Genomic DNA, 18,662 nt, shown 5'->3' with positions numbered 1-18,662 from the left:
CCAGCAGCCCTGCAGCATTTTATACACTCCCAAGCAATTCTGACACAAGGAGCCCTTGGGCCACGCCCCACAAAGCAGGGCCCTCTGAGGCCCTTGCTGCTAGAGGAGCAAGAGTGAGGGTGGGCTGAGGCCATGAAGAGTGTCCTAGGATGGAGAGCATAGAGAAGAGGGAGGGATCCTAATGCCAGGAAAATGGAGAAAGAGGGGGCATCTCTTGGGCACAGCCTCCAGCACTGCACTGAAAATCCATTTCTGTATCCCCTCAGAGCGCAGGGTGTAGGACAACAATGGGAGGGCACTATGGGTCCACAAGGCCTGATGTAGTCAGGGGATACCCTCTGCACCCATCCTGAACTTGTTCAAGCCAGCAGAGAAGTGACTTGGCCCAGGGGCCCCACTCAAGGGAGAAGGTGCAGCACAGGGAGTCAGTCTGGGGATCCAGCCTGGGCTCCCGGCCAGAACCCTCCAGGGTGTCTGCCTCTGCCAGGAGTCAGTGGCCTCCCTGCTTCTTCACCCTTCTGCAGAGTGGCCAGCAGGAATCAGAGATGGGCCTTCCTAAGGTACAGGAAGGAGGACTGGCAGGAACTGGCTCCTTCTGTGAACACCATCTGCTTAGCAGGGCTGGGACCCAAGGCCCACGGGCTGAGAGCAAACTCCTGGGGAGGGGCGTATCATGCTCCAGAGAAAGCCAAGCAGGAAAACTCAGTCCACAGGGCAGGGAGTGGAGGAGCTCACTGTCAGGGACAAGTTGCAAACCCTTTCAATGTCTTTGTTTCCTTCGCAAAGCCCATGAGGTTAGGATTACACGGAAAAATGCTTGGAGGCGGGGTTGAGAAATCCAATTACTTAAGCACCAAGGGCACAAGAGTTCCAGGCCACAGAGGTAACCAGGATTTACTCAGGCTCTAATCTTACTGTCCTTGGGATGTCTGCCTCTTAAGGAATACTTTTGTGGCACAGCCCCTCCCCATACTCCTCTCCGATGAGGCAGCCAGGGTAGAAGGGACTTACTATTTTTATCTTTTTGTCTCATCTTTAGCAGATCCTCAGCAGAAAAGACTTTGCAGGTGGGGGTGAGCATGGAGAGGGCATAGAATTGGGATAAAGTAGGAAGAAGATGCCCAAACTCATGCCATCAAAAATATTGGGATGTCTGTGATCAGCCCTCAGAGGAAAACAGCTCTAGTTCTATGTTGCTGACAGCCACTGAATGAATGGGAAACGCCCTTGAATTTTGGCCCTGCCAGAGGCAACAGAGCTTCAGTGTCTTGCAGGGCCCAAGTATACTCGAGCATCTACCAGAGACCTGGCCTCCGCCTTAACTATCCCTTCCCTCTATATCATGCAGTTCACACACACACACACACTCTCTCTCTCTCTCTCTCTCTCTCTCTCTCTCTCACACACACACACACACACACACACTCCTGCCCTTCACAGGGGCTCTGCAGGTTCTGACACTTTTCCATCAGAATAATGAGAGTTGCAGAGATGAAAGGGTAAACAGAAGGCATCCTTATCTAGAAAGGCTGAGAGGCAAGTGCTCTTTCAAGGGACTCAGAGGATCTCTGAGATAGGAAGATCTCTACTCTTCCAAGTAGAGATCTATCCCAAAGATAGACAATACAGGAGAGGAGAAGTCATGTCCAAAATGGGGTGGGGAGGTCAAAACAGAGATCCTCTACTCTCCCAGAAGAAAAGTTCAAAAGCAGTGTTGTTCAGGGTATGGCCCCTAAGCTGTTTATTACCAGTTCACCACAACAGAAAGGCAGGAGCCAACAACGCACCTCCGGAAGCCGGCACAGCGACTTGAACCCGCATGGACATGTAGAAGCGAGCTCACCAGACTCGCCTCCTTCAGCGGCTCCCAGACCATTCTGGGCGGTGCTGAACTTTCAAGTCATGCATAGTGCAAGCTGTGAATTACTAGTACAAAGTAGGACTATGTATTGGCCTGCAACAACCTGGAACTTAAGTATTAAATTTAAAAAAAGAAAGAAAGAAAGAAAGAAAGGAAGAAAGGAAGAAAGGAAGAAAGAAAGAAAGAAAGAAAGAAAGAAAGAAAGAAAGAAAGAAAGAAAGAAAGAAAGAAAAGGAAGAAAAGAAAGAAAGAAAGAAAGAAAGAAAGAAAGAAAGAAACCTGGCCTTTTGCCACATTTAATTTGAGAAAATTAACTTTGGAAGGCAACCCCTTCATTTTACAGAAGAAACTGAAGACCTTCTCATGACTAATGACAGAACTCAAGTAGTAGAGGTGGGAGTAGGGAGGAAAAGAAACGGGACGACTGCACTTTCTCACCCTCCTCATCTCAGCCGGAGGTCTCCGTGGGCGCCCCCAAGCAGTCAAGGTTGCAGGGCTCTTACACGCACAATGCGTAGAAGGCAATGTTGGGTTCCAGGTAAAATGCCCAGCACGGTATTTCTATCCAGCCTTACCTGAATCTCAAACCCAACACATCAAATGCTAACACTTTCCTTTCAAAACAAAGCTCTTTCCAGCTGTTCCATTTCTGACCCCACTACCCTAATCTGTAATGACCAGATCACAGAAATGTTAATTTACTGAAAACATGCCTGGCACGCTGATTCTTCCTTCAAAGTCCCTTGTGGTCCACTGAGCCAGTGCTGAAAGCAAAGGTAAAGAGCTAGGCCCAGTTGGGGGCAAGGGTTTCGTCTGGCACAAGCACATTCACAGCCCCAAACACAAAGATCAAAAGCGTTCACTGTACAAAAAACAAAAGCTGCCAGTACTGGTTTGCCCACATAGAATTATGATTTTAGGTAATTCAGTCAATGTTTCTTGACTCCAGTGGTATTGTAAAGATCAAATAACAATGATTTCTCTTATTTTCCAGGACCAGGTACTGTGCTTGGAACATGGTAAATCTCAGTAAATGCTGAAAGACAAAGGGAGGAAGAAAGGGAGAGAAAGTGAATGGGGATGGGGTCATGGTCCTGGACAGCATGAAAATCTATAGATTCTAACTGCCTGAGCCATCCCTGTCCTCTGTCTGCGTAAAGGCTTCCTAAACTCACCCACAAGGAAGCCATCTCCTTCTCAGATGCTGCAGACATGCTGGGGACAAAGGGGGAATCCTTGTCTGACTGCCAGACTCTCAAGTGCGAGCTGGCAGGAGGGCTGCTGGAGCCCAGCAGTGAACCCTGTGGGCACTACAGTGTGCAGGAGGGCGCCCTTGGGCCCACTCACCTGTCTATCCTGCAAAGTCCTTTACCTCCCCCAGGACCTTCAAAAATGAGTCGGAGTCACCAAGGAGGTGGAGCAGAGCCTTGAGACTCCAACTCCAGTTCTTGTTATGACTGGAGAAGCCCTCTCTCTCCCTCTGTCCTCAAACTCAACTTAAAATCCTCCCCATTGGCTCATTTCCCATTCTAGCCTGACATGCTCACCTGCTGCCCTATCTCCCCAAGTTCACAACTGCTTGTAAACGCACCTCAGAGATAGAGTTCCTGCTGGACCCTCACAAAGGGCTGGAGAATGGGAAGAGCAAGCAAAGCATGCAAGAAGCTAGCAGGAGTCACCCACGGTGTATGGAAAGTCAAGGATCACAGATCCTCCACAAAGGGGCGTTTCTGCAGTGGTCAAAAGCAGAGACAGAAGGTAAAGATTCTGGACAGAGTCCCAAAATAGTTTCCAGCCATCTTCAGCCAATTGAGGATTCCCATGAGGCAGCGCATGGGAGTCTGAAAGTCGGGCGGCATGATGCTCTCGGCACTGGGCACTCACTCCTGTCCAGGCTGCCAAGAAGGAGGCAACAGCAACAGTGTGTGCTCTGGCTTGGTCCTCAGCATATCGTAGACACAAGACACACTGGACAGCAAAGTGACAACCTGTGTTTATCAAGCTCAACTCCACACACCCTACATCATGGATGTTCTTGAAACTCTGGCAGGACTCAGCACACAGTCGATGAGCATATTCCCACTGGCAACTGGATATCATGCACTCTGGGTTTCTCCCGGCCTGCACCCATCCCATGAGAACAGACAGTGAGACCCCTTGTTGCGTCCCAGAGTCATGGCCTGATCTCAGAGTGAGCTCATGCACCTGCCTTTCTACACCATGACCTGCTTATGGAAGAGGATCTGGCCAAACTGCCTCATCCAGGGTATGTAGGACACTGCGCTGTACTGGTCACCCAAGATAACTTGGTTTGGCACCAGAACAGGGGACTCAGATCCCAGTGCTTCCTGGCAGTGCCCAAGGCGGGCAAAGTAGACGCAGTGATTCTTCAATGGAGAACTTAATAAAAGCAAGCACAGACACAACCTCAGAGGTTTAAACACATAACCAGCTCAGGCTCCACTCTGAGCAGGGGGAAGGAAGAAGATGTCTTTGAAGGGCCTCCTCTGGTTTTCAGGTAGCCCTGACACATGCCTACACCATTAAGGGTGAAGGTATTAGGCTGGAGGCTTCTAGCAGGACTGCAGGGCCAGGAGAATATTCGCAGGCAGGAAGAAATGGGAACACACTTGGAAAGAGCTAAAGAGAAACCACCACGCACTGAAGGGGACGTTTTCGGGAGTAAACAAACCTGCCAGCAGTCCTTCCTCCCAGCAGAGAGGGAAACTCTGGCCCACAAGCCGCAGGAGACACAGAGGAGGGAGGGAGCTGCCCCCTCTCTGAGCCCATCTGTCCTCATCCCCTTGTCCCGCTTTCCCCAGGGCGGGGGACAGAACAGGCGCACTCCATGATCTCCATGCCCACAGACCTCAGCAGCACACTGGGTGATTCCAGCTTCCTTGCTAGCAGTGGGAGACCAGGGGAGGAAGTGGAGGCGGAACCCGGGGGTTCTGCTCTGGAGAAGAGCATGTGCAGTGAGCTCACAGCTTTCTCCTCCCCACCTACAGCATGGCCAGTGTCAGCCACCCTCTGCTCGCCTCAGGGACCTCTCACGGTCTGGTCCCAGGTGATCATCCACATCTCCCAACTTAACCACAGCACGCCCAGCGCCCCAGGGAAGCCAGTGCCACCTGGCTCTTCTCCCTACGCCAGAAGCTGCTCCAGAAGCAAAATTTCTGCCCTCCCCCAAGTACTTCCTGGCCTCAAGTTCCTTGGAAGAAGGCCAAGGAACCACCCTGGCTTCTGATCCACCCTGCTGCCTCACCCAAGAGCCCCCAACCCACGTAGGGAAGCAGAGCCCCTCCCTGCCACTGTCCCCAACCAGATAGAGTGCGACTTCCAGCACCTCACAGAACTTCCCACAGTTTTCCCAGGAAGCAGGCAGAGGAGCGTCTGGGGACAGGAACAGCTCATCCACCTGCTACCCAAGCAATCAGATTCCCCCAGCTCCCCATAGGTTCCAGGGGGCCAAGGGGAAGGTGGGGCTGAGAAGGGCTAGAATGGGCTCCCTCCCTCCTATGAGAAGTCCCTTCTGGTCCTGTCCCTGCCCACCTGTCCCCAGCCTTCCCTGGTCTCTCTGCTTGGAACTAGACAGAGAGCCACATGGAGCTGCCTCCCGCTTTGTTTTCTCTGCCCTGGGCCAGCAGAGGACACTGCTGAGTAATCCCCAAATCACCAAGGGTCCCCAGCACTGAAAACAGGGGCAAAGCCCAAGGAAACCTACTAATCCTGGTCCTTGTCAATCTGGGAGAAATATCTGTGTTTCCTAGCAATGACTGATACCCCACCAGACCTTGCCCTACCCCAAATACCCAAGCCCTGACCTTCAGACAACTGCATGGAGAAGCTCAGTGCCCCCTCTCAGCTTCCCATTCACCTGGTAACATTCCCTTCCCGGTTCCCCAGACACCAAGCCAGAGTAACAGCGGCTGCCTGCCAGATTCCCAGTCATGATGTTGCATCAGCCCCCACCCTACCCAAAATATCCTCATCCCCACCACCTCCTCTCCCCTCCAGCCATCTCCATGGTGACAGCAGCATGACTAATGACACCCTATCAGCTTCAGACTCCAGAGCACAATTTACCCTCCCCGTTACCCCACCCCCCCACCCCACCCAGGGATTTCTGCAGATTGGATGCAAACCAATAGTGCCAGGGACATTCTCAAGAGATTTTCAGGGGCAAGGGTGGGGAATGGGCTGCATGTCTTTAAAGGAAACAGTTCAACAAATCCAATTCTAACTGCACCCAAACCGTCCAGCTGAGAAAGCAAAAAGAATCCAAACAAAACCCACACAGGCCTGAGAATTCATTGGCCGCCCACACCCCCGCCACCCCTCCCCCTCAGCTGCTGCTACACACAGTGGGAGATTAAGGGATCACCCGAGGAGACCCTTTATTTTTATCCAATCCACTCAGACACTTCACCCCCACCGCGCGCGCGCGTGCGCGCCCGCGCGCACACATACACTTTCGCTCGCTCGCGCGCTCTCTCTCACACACACACACACACACACACACACACACACACACACACAAGGTACCTTGACAGCAGCCCCTTGTCCCCACGGCGGGGCTCCTTCACCAGCCTTTATTTCCACCTGCAAAAGAAGCCAGAGAAACTGATGAGCCAGGCTGACAGCAAGAAAGACGCAAAGTCCTTCTGCTGCACCGCCAGCACCGCTGCAGGGGAAACGGGAGGACGAGAGGGAGGGGGCCTCGGAAAGAAAGGGCAGCGGGGACCATCTCCCTGACTCCAGCTGCCGCCCAGACGCGCGGGGAAGGGGCTCATTCGCCTTTCAGTGTGTTTTTGTTTTCATTTCTCCTTTTTCCACCCTCCTGAGATCCAGAAGGCCATTGCCCCTCCTCCTGCATCCGGGCTGGCCTGTCCCTCCCTGCCCTGCGCGACCTACCTCTGCCGGCCTCCTCTGGTGCATGGGCCGGCGGGCCTCCCATTATCCCCGCCGGAGCGCACGGAGGGAGGCACTGCAGAGGAGGCGGCGGCCAGCTGCCGGCTTGGCTCCCCTCCCTGCCGCCGGCCGAGGCTGGTGTGCAGGGGGCGGCGCGCTCTCCAGCCAATCCCCGAGGCCGGCCGGGCGGGGGCAGGCCGGCCGGAGGCTGGACCTGCCCAGCCGGGAGGCGGGGGCACAGCTGAGGGTGCCTCGGGCCGCGTCGGCCGCACGGCTGCGGCCCAGGCCCACTGCCGGCCCTTGGCTGGCCGGGGATCCCGGGGCGCCCGTCTCCTCCGAGTAGGCGACCCCGAAGGTAATACCAGAAGCATCCTCTGCATTTCCAGGGTCAAATGACAGGCGGTGGGGTCCAGCAGTCGCTGATGGGATTTCCCCTCCCTTCATTGTCTAACCCCAGGACACCAGCCTCTCCCAGTGCCAGCGCTATAACAGGGAAGGAGCAACAGCCCCTGCAATCTTCGAAGAAAAATATAAAGCCTTGGCTATAGGAACCTTTCTTTACACTACTTTGCAGGTGAGTAAACAAGGCAAGTCAAGTGAAGTAACTCACCCAAGATGACACAGCCAGGTAACAGCAGACCTGGGACTCCACACCAGGTCTGTCGGACCAGGCTCTTAACCATAAGCAGCCCTGCTCCTCCCTCACTCCAGCTCCCACCTCAGAAACGAGACTTCCTGAAGCCCACACTGCCTGTGGCTCAAAGCCTCACCAAGCCAGCCTGGCCCTCCCCGTGCACAGGAACACCCACGCCTCACCCTAGGATAGCTCATCCCTGCCTGAATACACCCCACCTCATGCAGGCAGCCTCCCCACCTCCCGCCGCCCCCTGCCACCACCACTTGACATGCTTTCTCTGCTCTTAGAAGGGCCAGAGGAGTGCCCCCCCCAACAAGCATCAGGGCTTCCCATTCCTGGCTGAGGAGGGGAAGTGGGTACAGACCCCAAGAGCTCCAACCTCTAGTTTCCAGACTCCGAGCCTTCGAAAGCTGCAATGCCCGGGACACTGCAGAAGAACAGAGCAGGGGGAGGAAGGCCCTGTACTCCACTCCTGGATTTAGTTCCTGGCCTTCCTGGGCACATCCTGATCTACCCCATCCCCTCCCTATAGCTGAACACCCACAGCCTCCACCTCCCAGGAAGCAGGTGTCACAGAGTCTGGTCCTCACATATCTGGTTGTGCTCCTGGCTCCACCACGACCTAGCTGGAGGGCCCTGGTGATGGAACCTTACTTAGCCTCACTCTGCTCATCTGTAAAAGAAACTACAAAGTGCAGTGACCTCATACACAGACGTGATGGTTCCAGGTAGAAATGTAGCACATTGCCTGCACAGTGTGGGTGCTGCTAGCTACCATCGCTCTTAGGTTCTGGGAGAACTGATTCTGTGCTACTCCTCATCTCACAGATGAAGAAGCTGAGACCAGTGGGAAGTGACTCAGAGCCAGTCAGGACGTGTGACAGCCTGTGTCAGGGATGTGCTCCGCTACCAGCTGCACCACAGCTGCCCCTCCCTAGGGCCCCAAAGGGACAGTAGGCCAGGATAAGCTGCCTTAGGAGAGACAGCAAAGCTTGCCTCTGGGAAGGAGATTCCAGGAGGTATAGGACCCACACCTTCATCACCCCTGGGGACAAAGGGCAGCACTGCTAGGCTCCTCTCCAGGAAAGGGGACAAGCAGGGCACAGAGCAGGGTCCTGAGGAATGGCTCAAGATGGAATAAATGGGCTCCTGCTCCCCTTAGCTCTTACTCCTGCCAGGCCAAGTGAAGTCCCTCCTTTTCCCTGGTCCCCAAAACCCTGGCCCCACCCACCCAGCCAACACACAGTCTGTTGCTGGATTAGAGCAACTAACACCACTTGGATGCTACAATTAATACCCTTGCTGCTGCGGCTGCCACAGTTTATCAAGCCCCTGCTATGTACCAGGCTCTGCGCCAACCAAGTCAGTAGGAGCATCTCATTTGAATTACTCCACACACCATCTTTTCTCTTCTGGGGAAATGGACTTAAGAGATAGATGTTGATTATTTGCTCACATACATAACACACAGCTGGTGAGTGGTAGGCTAGAATTCCAATCTAGGCCTTCCTCCTCCCAGTTCTCTAAACCCAGGGAAATGAAAAGAAAGACGGGGTCACTTGAACTCAACCACTTACCTTTAAGCTATGGGTCTCAGAACAGAACCTGAGACTTCGAGATACTTACTGCTTCTTGCCTGGGATCCCCAACCCCACCCCTAACGTGGTACAAGGAGCAAGGCTTAATCTGAAAGTTACCCCCCTCTGCCACTCTCTAGTTCATCTAGCCTCTACAAGCATCACCCACTTCTGCCAGGGCCTTAGCAGAGCAGTGCAGGGCCTCTTCCAGAGCACCAATCACAACCAAGTTGTTATTTATTTACATGGCAGTCTTCCCCACGTGGGCGGGGGCCCCATCTTCCCCACGTTACTAGGCTCTGCACAGAGCTGGAATGTGCTGAGTTTCTACACAAGGAGGGAGGAGAGGCAGGGGGCTGGGCAATACTGAGGCCACGTTCCTTGGTGGCTTTCTCTGAGGTCCCCAAGAATCAGGGGGACACCTCTTCTCCTGGGAGGGCAGGACCTGCCACAACTGAACGAGAGCTGAGTCGAAGCCTGTTCAGCTCAGCCCACATCTTCCTCCTCAGCCTACCGGAGCCACCTTGACTTTCTGCTTCACCAACCCCCCACTGATAACTCAGTCCTACCTCAATCACAATTCCTGGCCCACTCCCCTGCAGATACCCTAAAAGGAGCCCATGGTCCCTGAGGACTCCACCTGCTCCTATTGCTGTCCCACCCTGGCATCCTGCCTTTTCTAAGACACCTGGAATGCTGAGGCTCCAAGGAGTCACAAAGGCACATGCTGGGGATACTCTCTACACCCGACCCTGTCCCGTCTCTATCTGTTCCTCTACATTTGGAGCTTCACAGTGATCGACACAGAGGTATCTGGGACCCTTCTGTATGGGGGCCAAGGGTCCCTATGCACCTTCCATCATGACGCCTAGTTCCCACAGCACCCTCAGCAGGAGGAACGGGGCCACAGTCCTCGCCACCAGGGAGAGGTGGATAAATCACTCACTCTCAAATACACAAAACACCCAACACTGAGAACCTCAAAAACACAGATACATACCCACAGGCCAGAACCCATAAAGATACACAAAGACTAGGGTATGGAGGTACGTTCAGACACAGACCAAGCACCAACCCCATGTCAGGCCATGTAGTAAAATGTACCACATTTTATTTAACCCCCCAAAAAAACCCAAATGAGAGAGAAATTTTCATGCCCATTCTACAGATGGAAAAATCACAACACAGAGAGGCTAAGCACCTTGCTCAAGGTAACAAAGCTAGAAAATGAGTAGGGTTCTTACTACCTCCTCACTTGTAGCTATCCAGAGCTGCTCTGCGTAGCCCTATGATTTTCATGTCTACCTACCTCTTCTGGAGTTGGCAGTGGGTAGATGGACTTCTCCTCCCTGGCCATGGCTGTGGCCTGAACGAGGTCACTCCCCACAAAGCTTTATTTCAAAGCCCAGTTCAAGCCCACTTCCTCCAGGAAGCCTTCTCGAGTTACTACAGCTGACAGCACTTCTAATGTTTCTCACTTGACACTTGGTACTGCTATTTGTCTCTCTGGTGTCCTCCCTCTCCAACCAGAATGGCTGGAGACGTGCCTTTCCAAAGCCCCTGTGGGGTTTTGCCCAACATTCCACACACTGAAAGCACTTAGAATTGACTGCGGGGGAAGTGTGACCTCTTTCCCTTCCTTCTTCATCACACAAAGGATCCTGCCAAAGAAACCCAACACCCCCCCTCCACCTTCAGAGCCTATGTTTGAAGTCCCTGGTGTCCACGCATCAATTTCCACCCAAGTAATTGCAGCCCATCACACACATCATTCCTTATATTTGAAACTCTTCGCAGTTGTCATGGGAACTGCCTTTGCCTTCATTCACTGATCAGGCCTCACAATTAGCTTTGGCAGCGGAAGTCTGTGTCAACAGTAATCTCAGGGAGGAGGATGAGGAGAAGGAGGCGGAGAAGGAGCAGCAGCAATAGAAGAAAGGGTGTTCCTCCTTGGAGATACAGCAGACACCCAGGCCCCACAGGCTGACAGGTAGCAGTTGTGGCTCTGCCCATACGCTACATGCCCTCCTACATGCTTGTGAGGGGGTCTTCTGGTCTTTGAACCTCATTAGGGTCTCCCCAGACCACATTCAACAGCCTCAGACCACCAAATGTTCCAGAACTCAAGTAATACGGGACCTTAAGAGCAGGGATGGGAAACTGAGTGGTTTAGAAACCTGGGAGGAGCCTCTAGGAAAACTTCCAAGAGGAATTAACACAAAGAATCTTACTTTCCACCTGAAGGATCCAGGATCACATGCAGGTGGCCCCCTGCGACCTGTGTCCTTCCACACCCATGCCACCAGCGATGGGCATTCAAGCATTCCTGTAGCATCTCTACACATCGCAGGCTCAGAGGAGATGCCTTCCTCCTCCTGAAGTCCCCCCACTCCCCGCCCCCACCGCATCCTTCACATATTGCTATACTGAAACTCTCAAAACATGTCCCTTTCCCTTCCCACTAGGCTCGCTGAGCCCCAAGATGACTAAAGGCTGGTCTCTGCCCTCAAGGCATCTCTCCCCCGTAGCCCTACCAGACTGCACTGTAATTATTCGTTTCCACGCTCATCTCCCTCCACAGACTGGGAGCTCATTAGGGACAGAAAACATGCTGCCTCCTCTTTACCCATAGCTCAGGCTCAGTCTCAGCCTTGCACACAGCCTGTCCCAGGTGAGACTTGCTGAATGACGCTGGGAAAGGCACTCCTGGGTCTACAAGCTAAAGCAGATGATGTCCTGCCTTGGGAAACTGGAATAACGCTGGAGGGAGGCGCTGCCCTCCCCCAGCACAGGGGGAACTGTAGGTCCTGGGATGGAAAAAACATTCTAGGAAGGTACCTCTCCTCCCCTCCCCAATGGCTCCCCGTCCAAAAGCTGGAACACGGTCCAGACAGGACCCAGTCCGCACAGTGACAGTCTGCCATCCCTCTCTCTTCTAGGACTCTAGGGTCATTCCCAGCATCCACGAGGGAACTAGGACACTCAAAGCTTGCCCTTCAAGGTCACAGCAATCAATAAAAAGAAAGAAAAGAAAAAAAACGAGACGAAGAGAGTCAGCCAATGTCCTTCTCACAAAGAATGGCTAGAAGTGGAATGGACTCTAGTCAGTACCTTGTTACTTGTTTTCGACCCAGCCTTTCCACACCCTTTCCTGAGGCTTCCTGGCTGTACTTAGGACAGGTAGAAAGCTATGGGGCACACGCAGCCTGGCAAATACTCCCTAATGACTCCACCCAATGTAACTACCCTTCCATTTGGAGAATCTGGAAATTGCTGTCTTGCAATGTACCTGGTGGCAGGTACATTAATCTGTCCAAGAACTCTCTGGTTGGGTGCAGGAATGTGAGGCACAATGGAGTTGGAACTTGTATGGGTCAGAGCAAGCATGGCAGGAACAGAGCTTGTGCAGCCTGAAGCAAGTGGATAACCCCCAAACCTGCCGTCACCTGGACACCAGCCAGTCACCCCATACTGGGCTCTGGCTTTCTTTTTTCCCTCCCTTAGTGATTAATAAAAGCTTAGGTTATCAGATTTCTTATGCAAATAACAGGAGGCAAGGCCACGGAGGGGCGTGAGCCCTCCAGGGGCTCCTGCAGACAGGCCCTACACAGACTCTCAGGCAGAAGTTTCCACAACCTTCAAGGACTCTCTCCAAAACAGCCATGAGACTGCAGCAGGGCTCAAGGTAGATGACGAGGTCCCTCCCTGAGTTTCCTGCCCTCAATCCACAAGAGAGCTATAAAGAAGTGATGGGGAGGTGAGTGGGGAATTAGTGACAATTCCTGAGACCCCTGATGATGTCTTCCAACTCCCCCAGTCACCTCACTACCTTCTAGAATAAGAGGCCCTAGGCACAGAGATGACAACCAACTCTGGGTGGGTCTGTGCATAGGTAAGTCTGGGGCCAAAACTAAACATGGTCAAGTTTCACCAGGGCCTCTGATCAAGTCTGTGGGCGGGAGAGGCCACTTTCCAATAGGGAGCTTTGGAGAGGGCCACTGGGTGGAGAGCCACGCCTCACTTCTTTCTATTCTTTCCCTGTAGCAGATAATCAAAACGTGGCCATGGCTGCAAGGAGAAGCAATGAGCTTCATGGTGCGTTAGAATCCAGGAAACCACCGTCCCCTCCCACACCTCTCACCTCTTACCTTGGGGTGGGGACAGGGATCCTAACCCAAAATATCCTGCTGAGAGCAGCCAACCAGGACAGCTATTCTGCCCAACCCAGAAATGTTATTTGTATGTTCAACTCAAAAGTCGCTCCCAAACACTTGAAAGGCAGCTAGCACAACTCAGTTACTGAATGTTATTTTATATAATTTTAATTAGAACTTTACTTACTTTTTAGAGAGGGGGAAAGGAGGGAGAAAGAGAGAGAGAGAAATATGATGCGAGAGAGAAACATCCATCTGTTGCCTCTCATACACACCCTGACCTGGGACCAAACCTGCAACCTAGGCATGTACCTTGACCGAGATGAGAATTGGCGACCATTCACTTTGTGGGACAATGCCCCACCAACAGAGCCACAATGGTCAGGGCCTAATTAATCTCAATTTATATAGCCTCACATGGCTAATGGCTACCATACTGGACAGCTCAGGTAGAGCAGAATGCTTGTTAAATTTGGGGAGGTCATGAATACTCTTGAGAATCTACTCAAAACCACAGACATTTTCCCCGAGAAAAGATACCCCTGCACACTCACAGCATGTGGCTGAAGTTTTCAGAAAGTTTGCCAATTCTCTTTCAACCTAGGTCTGAAAGCCGGTCTATGTATTAGATTGTCTAGAACTTGACAAAAACTTTATGGTCTAAAGGAGATGTTTCTTCTGCAATGTAGTTACTTGAGGAATATGAAAATAAACTTGGTATTATACTTGACATAGTTTTAGCAAGAGACACCAAATGTGGAAGCCTCCACCCTGTAGAGGATATCCTCATAACAGGCCTGCCAGTTAGCACCCAGCCTCTGCCCAAACGCAGGAAATGCACCACTGCTTATGGCTTGCTCTTCAGTTCTGGAACAGCTACAAATGTTAGACAATTCTTTTTTTCTAACATGGGTTCAGTGTACCTGCTTATAACTTCCACCCACTAAAAAACAGTCTGCACACTCCTCTGCATGACGGAATTGGCTCCCTCTTCCATTCAAGTGGTGCCGTAGCCTACGTTCCTCTACCCATTTCCAAACTGAAAAGGCCAGTTTCCTTCAATTGTTTCTAATGTGATGACCACTTTGACAGATCTCCTCAATAGAGGCTATCAACATTGCTTTTAGAGTTTCAGCTCTTCCCATCTGCTAGGAAGGCAGCATTCTGCATTTATTTCTCTTCTTTTTTAAAGCAAGTCTGGGACTTTAGATTTACCCTAGTTAAAGTCCATCAAGTTTGGTTGGGGTCCCTTATTCCAGACTGCCCCAATCTCCTTAACCCCTTGAGCTATTATTCAGCTTAATACCTGCACCACCACCACCACCTCCACCTACTCACAGATCTGACACACCCACTCCCTACCTACATTTGATGAAGAAGGCACACATGCCTTCAGCTGCATAAGCCTCCAGGTCCTTCCTTGAGTCCCAAGAATCTATGAATACACCCTTCCTCTTCCCAACCACTATCAGCTACTGCTTTCCCAGGGGCCTTCAACGCCCTGAGTCAGGCTACTGAGCAGCAGACATCTGAGAGCCCTTTCCTGACTATTTTCAGAACACACACAGGTTCCTAAAGGGTTTTACTGATAACTCACTAGACTAGCAGGAAATGGACTCCAGAAGAGCAAGAATAAACCTGGAATAAATCTCAAGAGGTTCTGGTCTCCCTGGCCTACAGAGTAAAGAAACGGGTTGGGTCATCCTCTTTAACCTTGTTGGCAACTGGGGTTCTTTTACCTGTTTATCAAGACTTATTTCTGTCCTCTTCTCCATGCCCCACTCCCTTTTCCCAGTTTCCAGCTCCTCAAAATCTCATGGACATATAGATCACCTAGGAGTCTGGTGAAAGGGGAGATTCTGGCTCACTAGGTCTAAGGTAGGGCCAAGTGATGTCACTGCTGCTGGCCCATTGATGAGCAAGGTGAGAGTATGGGTGTGAACCATTCAGGTGCCCTAAGGCTCAGGTAAGCAGTTTGCAGAAGAGTCCAGGCAGGTGCCCATCACCTCAGCTTTCATCTGCATCAGAGGACTTACCACTCTAACTACACAGTAGATGCACCTGGGAGCCCCAGCCCACTTGGGTCCACCCAGACCAATTAAATCTGATGGGGGAGGCGGGTGGGGCCCAGGTGATTCCAATGTGGAACCCCATAGTCCACGTGGTTGAAAAAAGATTGAACCAAATAAATAAATTTGAAAAAGTAAATAAAATTAAAACAGGAAAGGAAAAAAAAGAGAGAAACAGCATGCCCTGACCAGTTGGTTACAGCACTGTCCCGATACACCAAAGGCACATACAAGTATCAACCAATGAATGCATAAATAAGTGGAACAACAAATCCATGTTTCTCTCTTTCTCCCTCCCTCCCTCTCTCTCTCTTAAAAAAAAAAAGAAGAAAGAAGAAAGAAGAAAGAAGAAGAAGAAGAAAGGAGGAGAAAGAAGGAGAAGGAGAAAGAAGGAGAAGGAGAAAGAAGGAGAAGGAGGAAGAAGGAGAAGGAGGAAGAAGAAGAAGAAGAGGAAGAAGAAGAAGAGGAAGAAGAAGAAGAAGAGGAAGAAGAAGAGGAAGAAGAAGAAGAAGAAGAAGAAGAAGAAGAAGAAGAAGAAGAAGAAGAAGAAGAAGAAGAAGAAGAAGAAGAAGAAGAAGAAGGAAGAAGAAGAAGAAGAAAGAAGAAGAAGAAGAAGAAGAAGAAGAAGAAGAAGAAGAAGAAGAAGAAGAAGAAGAAGAAGAAGAAGAAAGAAGAAAGAAGAAGAAAGAAGAAAGAAGAAGAAGAAAAGAAGAAGGAGAAGGAGAAGGAGAAGGAGAAGGAGAAAGAAGAAGAAAAAGGAAGAAGAAGAAGGAAGAAGAAGAAGAAGAAGAAGAAGAAGAAGAAGAAGGAGAAGAAGAAGAAAAGAACAAGGAAGAAGAAGAAGAAGGAAGAAGAAGAAGATTGAACCAGGGCAATTATACCAGTGCCATCTCTTCAGGATGACTTTAAATAAAAAACTGGCCCTCTGAGCTGTCAGGAATCTGGCAGGAAATACCATCATTTATTTGCAGAAATCCAGATATGTTAGTTTGACCAGGCTGCTTTGCAAAGAACTACAGGGAACCCCAAAGCTCACCACCTGCCTTTGAAGCTTCGCAAACCACCTTCTTAACAATCTGCTCTAGAACTATCAAAAATTGACGTCAAACTTACAATTTATAATTTCCAAAATCTCTTTGAAAAATTGAACTTTTTGCCCGGCTCTGGTCTTTTGGCCTCCTTTCAATCATCATAATTCATAAAAATGTCATCCCACAAACATATCTTAAGGTGTTTAGGAGGGAGCAAGGAAGCGAATGACTCAGACTCAGGCCAGGCAGCCGGCTGGCTCTGCTTTCCTAACCAAACATGCTTCGCTTCTTCTCAGTTTATATCTCTTAACGTGACAGGGACCCAATGGCTACTGTCTCTGTGTCATTCATTGGTTATCCTCCCTGAAATTGTAAGCCCACCCCTTCCTTCTCATTCTTGCTGGGAGTATATAAAAGGCTTTTATTGTCTTGAGCATTTCCCACCAGCCTCAGACATTCTGGCCACTGGAGTTCCTGATGCTCCTCTTAGGGGTCAGACCACTCTTGAATCTGCTTTTGGGGTCATGCACCCCTGTTCCACACAAGGAGCATGGTCTCTTACCCCTGCACTCACTAGACAGCAGCTGGGCAGCACACAGTCAGTTCAGTTCTTCCTCTCCCCCCTTCCTCCCTAGGGCACTGTTCAGGGCTGCTCCGTCAGCATTTCCTTTTTAAAGGGCCATCTTAGCCCTCCAGCAAACTTCCCTTTTAGAGTCAGTGGCCATGGGGTTAAAAACTTTTGTGAAAACAATTGAGTAAAGTCTATGGTAAACACCTCTCCTTACCTAGCCTTCTCTCTGGCCTCACCACCACTAAAGACTGAGTCTCTTTCTCTAAAATTTCATCACTTCTACTTCACCTGATTCTCCCTTTGTTGGATGAAAGAATCCCTCCTCATAGCCTCTATCTTCAGAAAGACAGATCTAACAGCAGGTGAGGCAAGAATCCATCAGGTGTTCTAATACTGTTGAGAGATCCCTAATTCAGAGGCATCTTGTCTCCAAACTGGCACAGCGCTGATTCAACCACTTGGCTGAGGGTTAGACAGTATCTCACACCACGTATGTTCCAATTTCTTTCCATTTTCACTGATAACATTCTCAGTCGTGCTTCCACGCTTATGCACACATCTTCCTATACAGGGACACCACCACCCCCCCAACACACAAAGGATTTTTTCCTCCTACCCCATCAGGTGTTCATTTCCCTTGCTCGTGAGCAACTTTTCAGTCAGACTCAGGAACAGAGTGGCTCCTTGTTCCTGGTGTTGAGGCAGACACACTCCTCCCTCCCTCTGTCTGGCACCACGATTCTTACATGAGCATGCTATGGAATGTCTTGAGATAAACACTTAATTTGAATTGCATCTTTACAATAACCCAGAGGCTCACGAATGCATATTTGTTTATGCATAATGATTCTTTTCTAGATGTTCTAGGAATGTTCTATGACCAGGCACTGATAATTCACTACCTGTTAGACATTATGCATAGTTTATCTCAATTTTCACAACAACCCTGCAAAAAAGGGTTACCACAGCTGACAAATGAGAGAACAGATACTTGGGAGAGTAAGCAGCACAGGGCTTACTTTGGGTTCTGAGACCACTGTGTGTCTACATGGACCAAACCTGACTTTTCTGATCCGCTGTCTTGTACTACAAGCCACCACTCAGGTAAAAAGAAATGTGGCGGTCCAACAGCCTCGGGCATCAGCCAGGATCTAAATACTTTCTGGAACTAGGAAGGAAGACTATGGTATAGAAATGAACCTCTTCAGGTGTATTACTGCACTTTAGGACCCACAGAAGAAGCCACCTGCCTCTGGTGGTAGGGCCCCCTCTGGGAGCTGTCTCTAGCCTTAAAATGCTGAACTTACCCTTGGAGTAGAGGGGCTTTGCAGCACCACCACCCACTCCGTCCACTGGGAAAAGAGTGAGCAGCAGAGAAGGAAGCCAGTTAACTCGGGATGATATTTACCTGCTTACAGGATGATACAGAGCAGCTGTCAACAGTTCAAAGGAAGGCGGGGGGCCGGGGGTGGGGGGGTGGAGACAGGATGGAAGTAAGGAAAGGGTGCCTGGAAGAGGAAATACCAGGGAGCGGGTATGCAAAGAGATGGTCTGATTTCCAAGAGACTCCTGGGATACTGCGTCTTGTTCCACCTGAAGAGTCGGGGCCATATTCTAAAGTTCTATTCCTAAACCAAAACCAAAGACAACTCAGACGTCAGGAATGCATCTCCTCCTTTCCCAACTTCCCCAATCCTGGGACTTGTTCCTCTGCTACCCGATGCTCAGATCTAATGGTTAAGGTCCCAGCAGTCCCCTGGGGCTGGTAAATGCTAATTCTGGAGCTCCTTCACTCAGACAGAGTCTCTAGTAGGCATGTCAGCTCTGCTAGAGGTGCATCCATTAAATGCA

At 50.8% G+C, this 18,662-nt stretch overlaps 1 protein-coding gene across 2 annotated transcripts in view; it reads right to left on the bottom strand.

Annotated features, from left to right (window-relative positions):
• The window catches only part of TET3 (tet methylcytosine dioxygenase 3), a 111,325-nt gene that overhangs the window by 88,736 nt on the left and 3,927 nt on the right, over positions 1-18,662 (bottom strand). The window contains exons 1-2 of one of the 2 annotated variants that reach the window (XM_090281527.1): positions 6,776-6,879; positions 6,407-6,463 (exon numbers count right to left, since the gene is read on the bottom strand). In XM_090281527.1, coding sequence (XP_090137653.1) covers positions 6,407-6,463; positions 6,776-6,799 — 81 coding nt within the window. In that variant the 5' untranslated portion in view covers positions 6,800-6,879. Of the gene's footprint in view, positions 1-6,406; positions 6,464-6,775; positions 6,880-18,662 lie in introns of those variants that run through there. The other variant, XM_090281526.1, reaches the window with a different exon arrangement.

This window comes from Furipterus horrens, unplaced genomic scaffold, assembly GCF_987537825.1.
Source record: "Furipterus horrens unplaced genomic scaffold, mFurHor1.1.pri manual_scaffold_6, whole genome shotgun sequence".
In the NCBI taxonomy this organism is placed as follows: Eukaryota; Metazoa; Chordata; class Mammalia; order Chiroptera; family Furipteridae; genus Furipterus; species Furipterus horrens.
The sequence above is the reverse complement of the archived record's forward strand: the minus strand, read 5'-3'. Positions and strand labels throughout refer to the sequence as shown.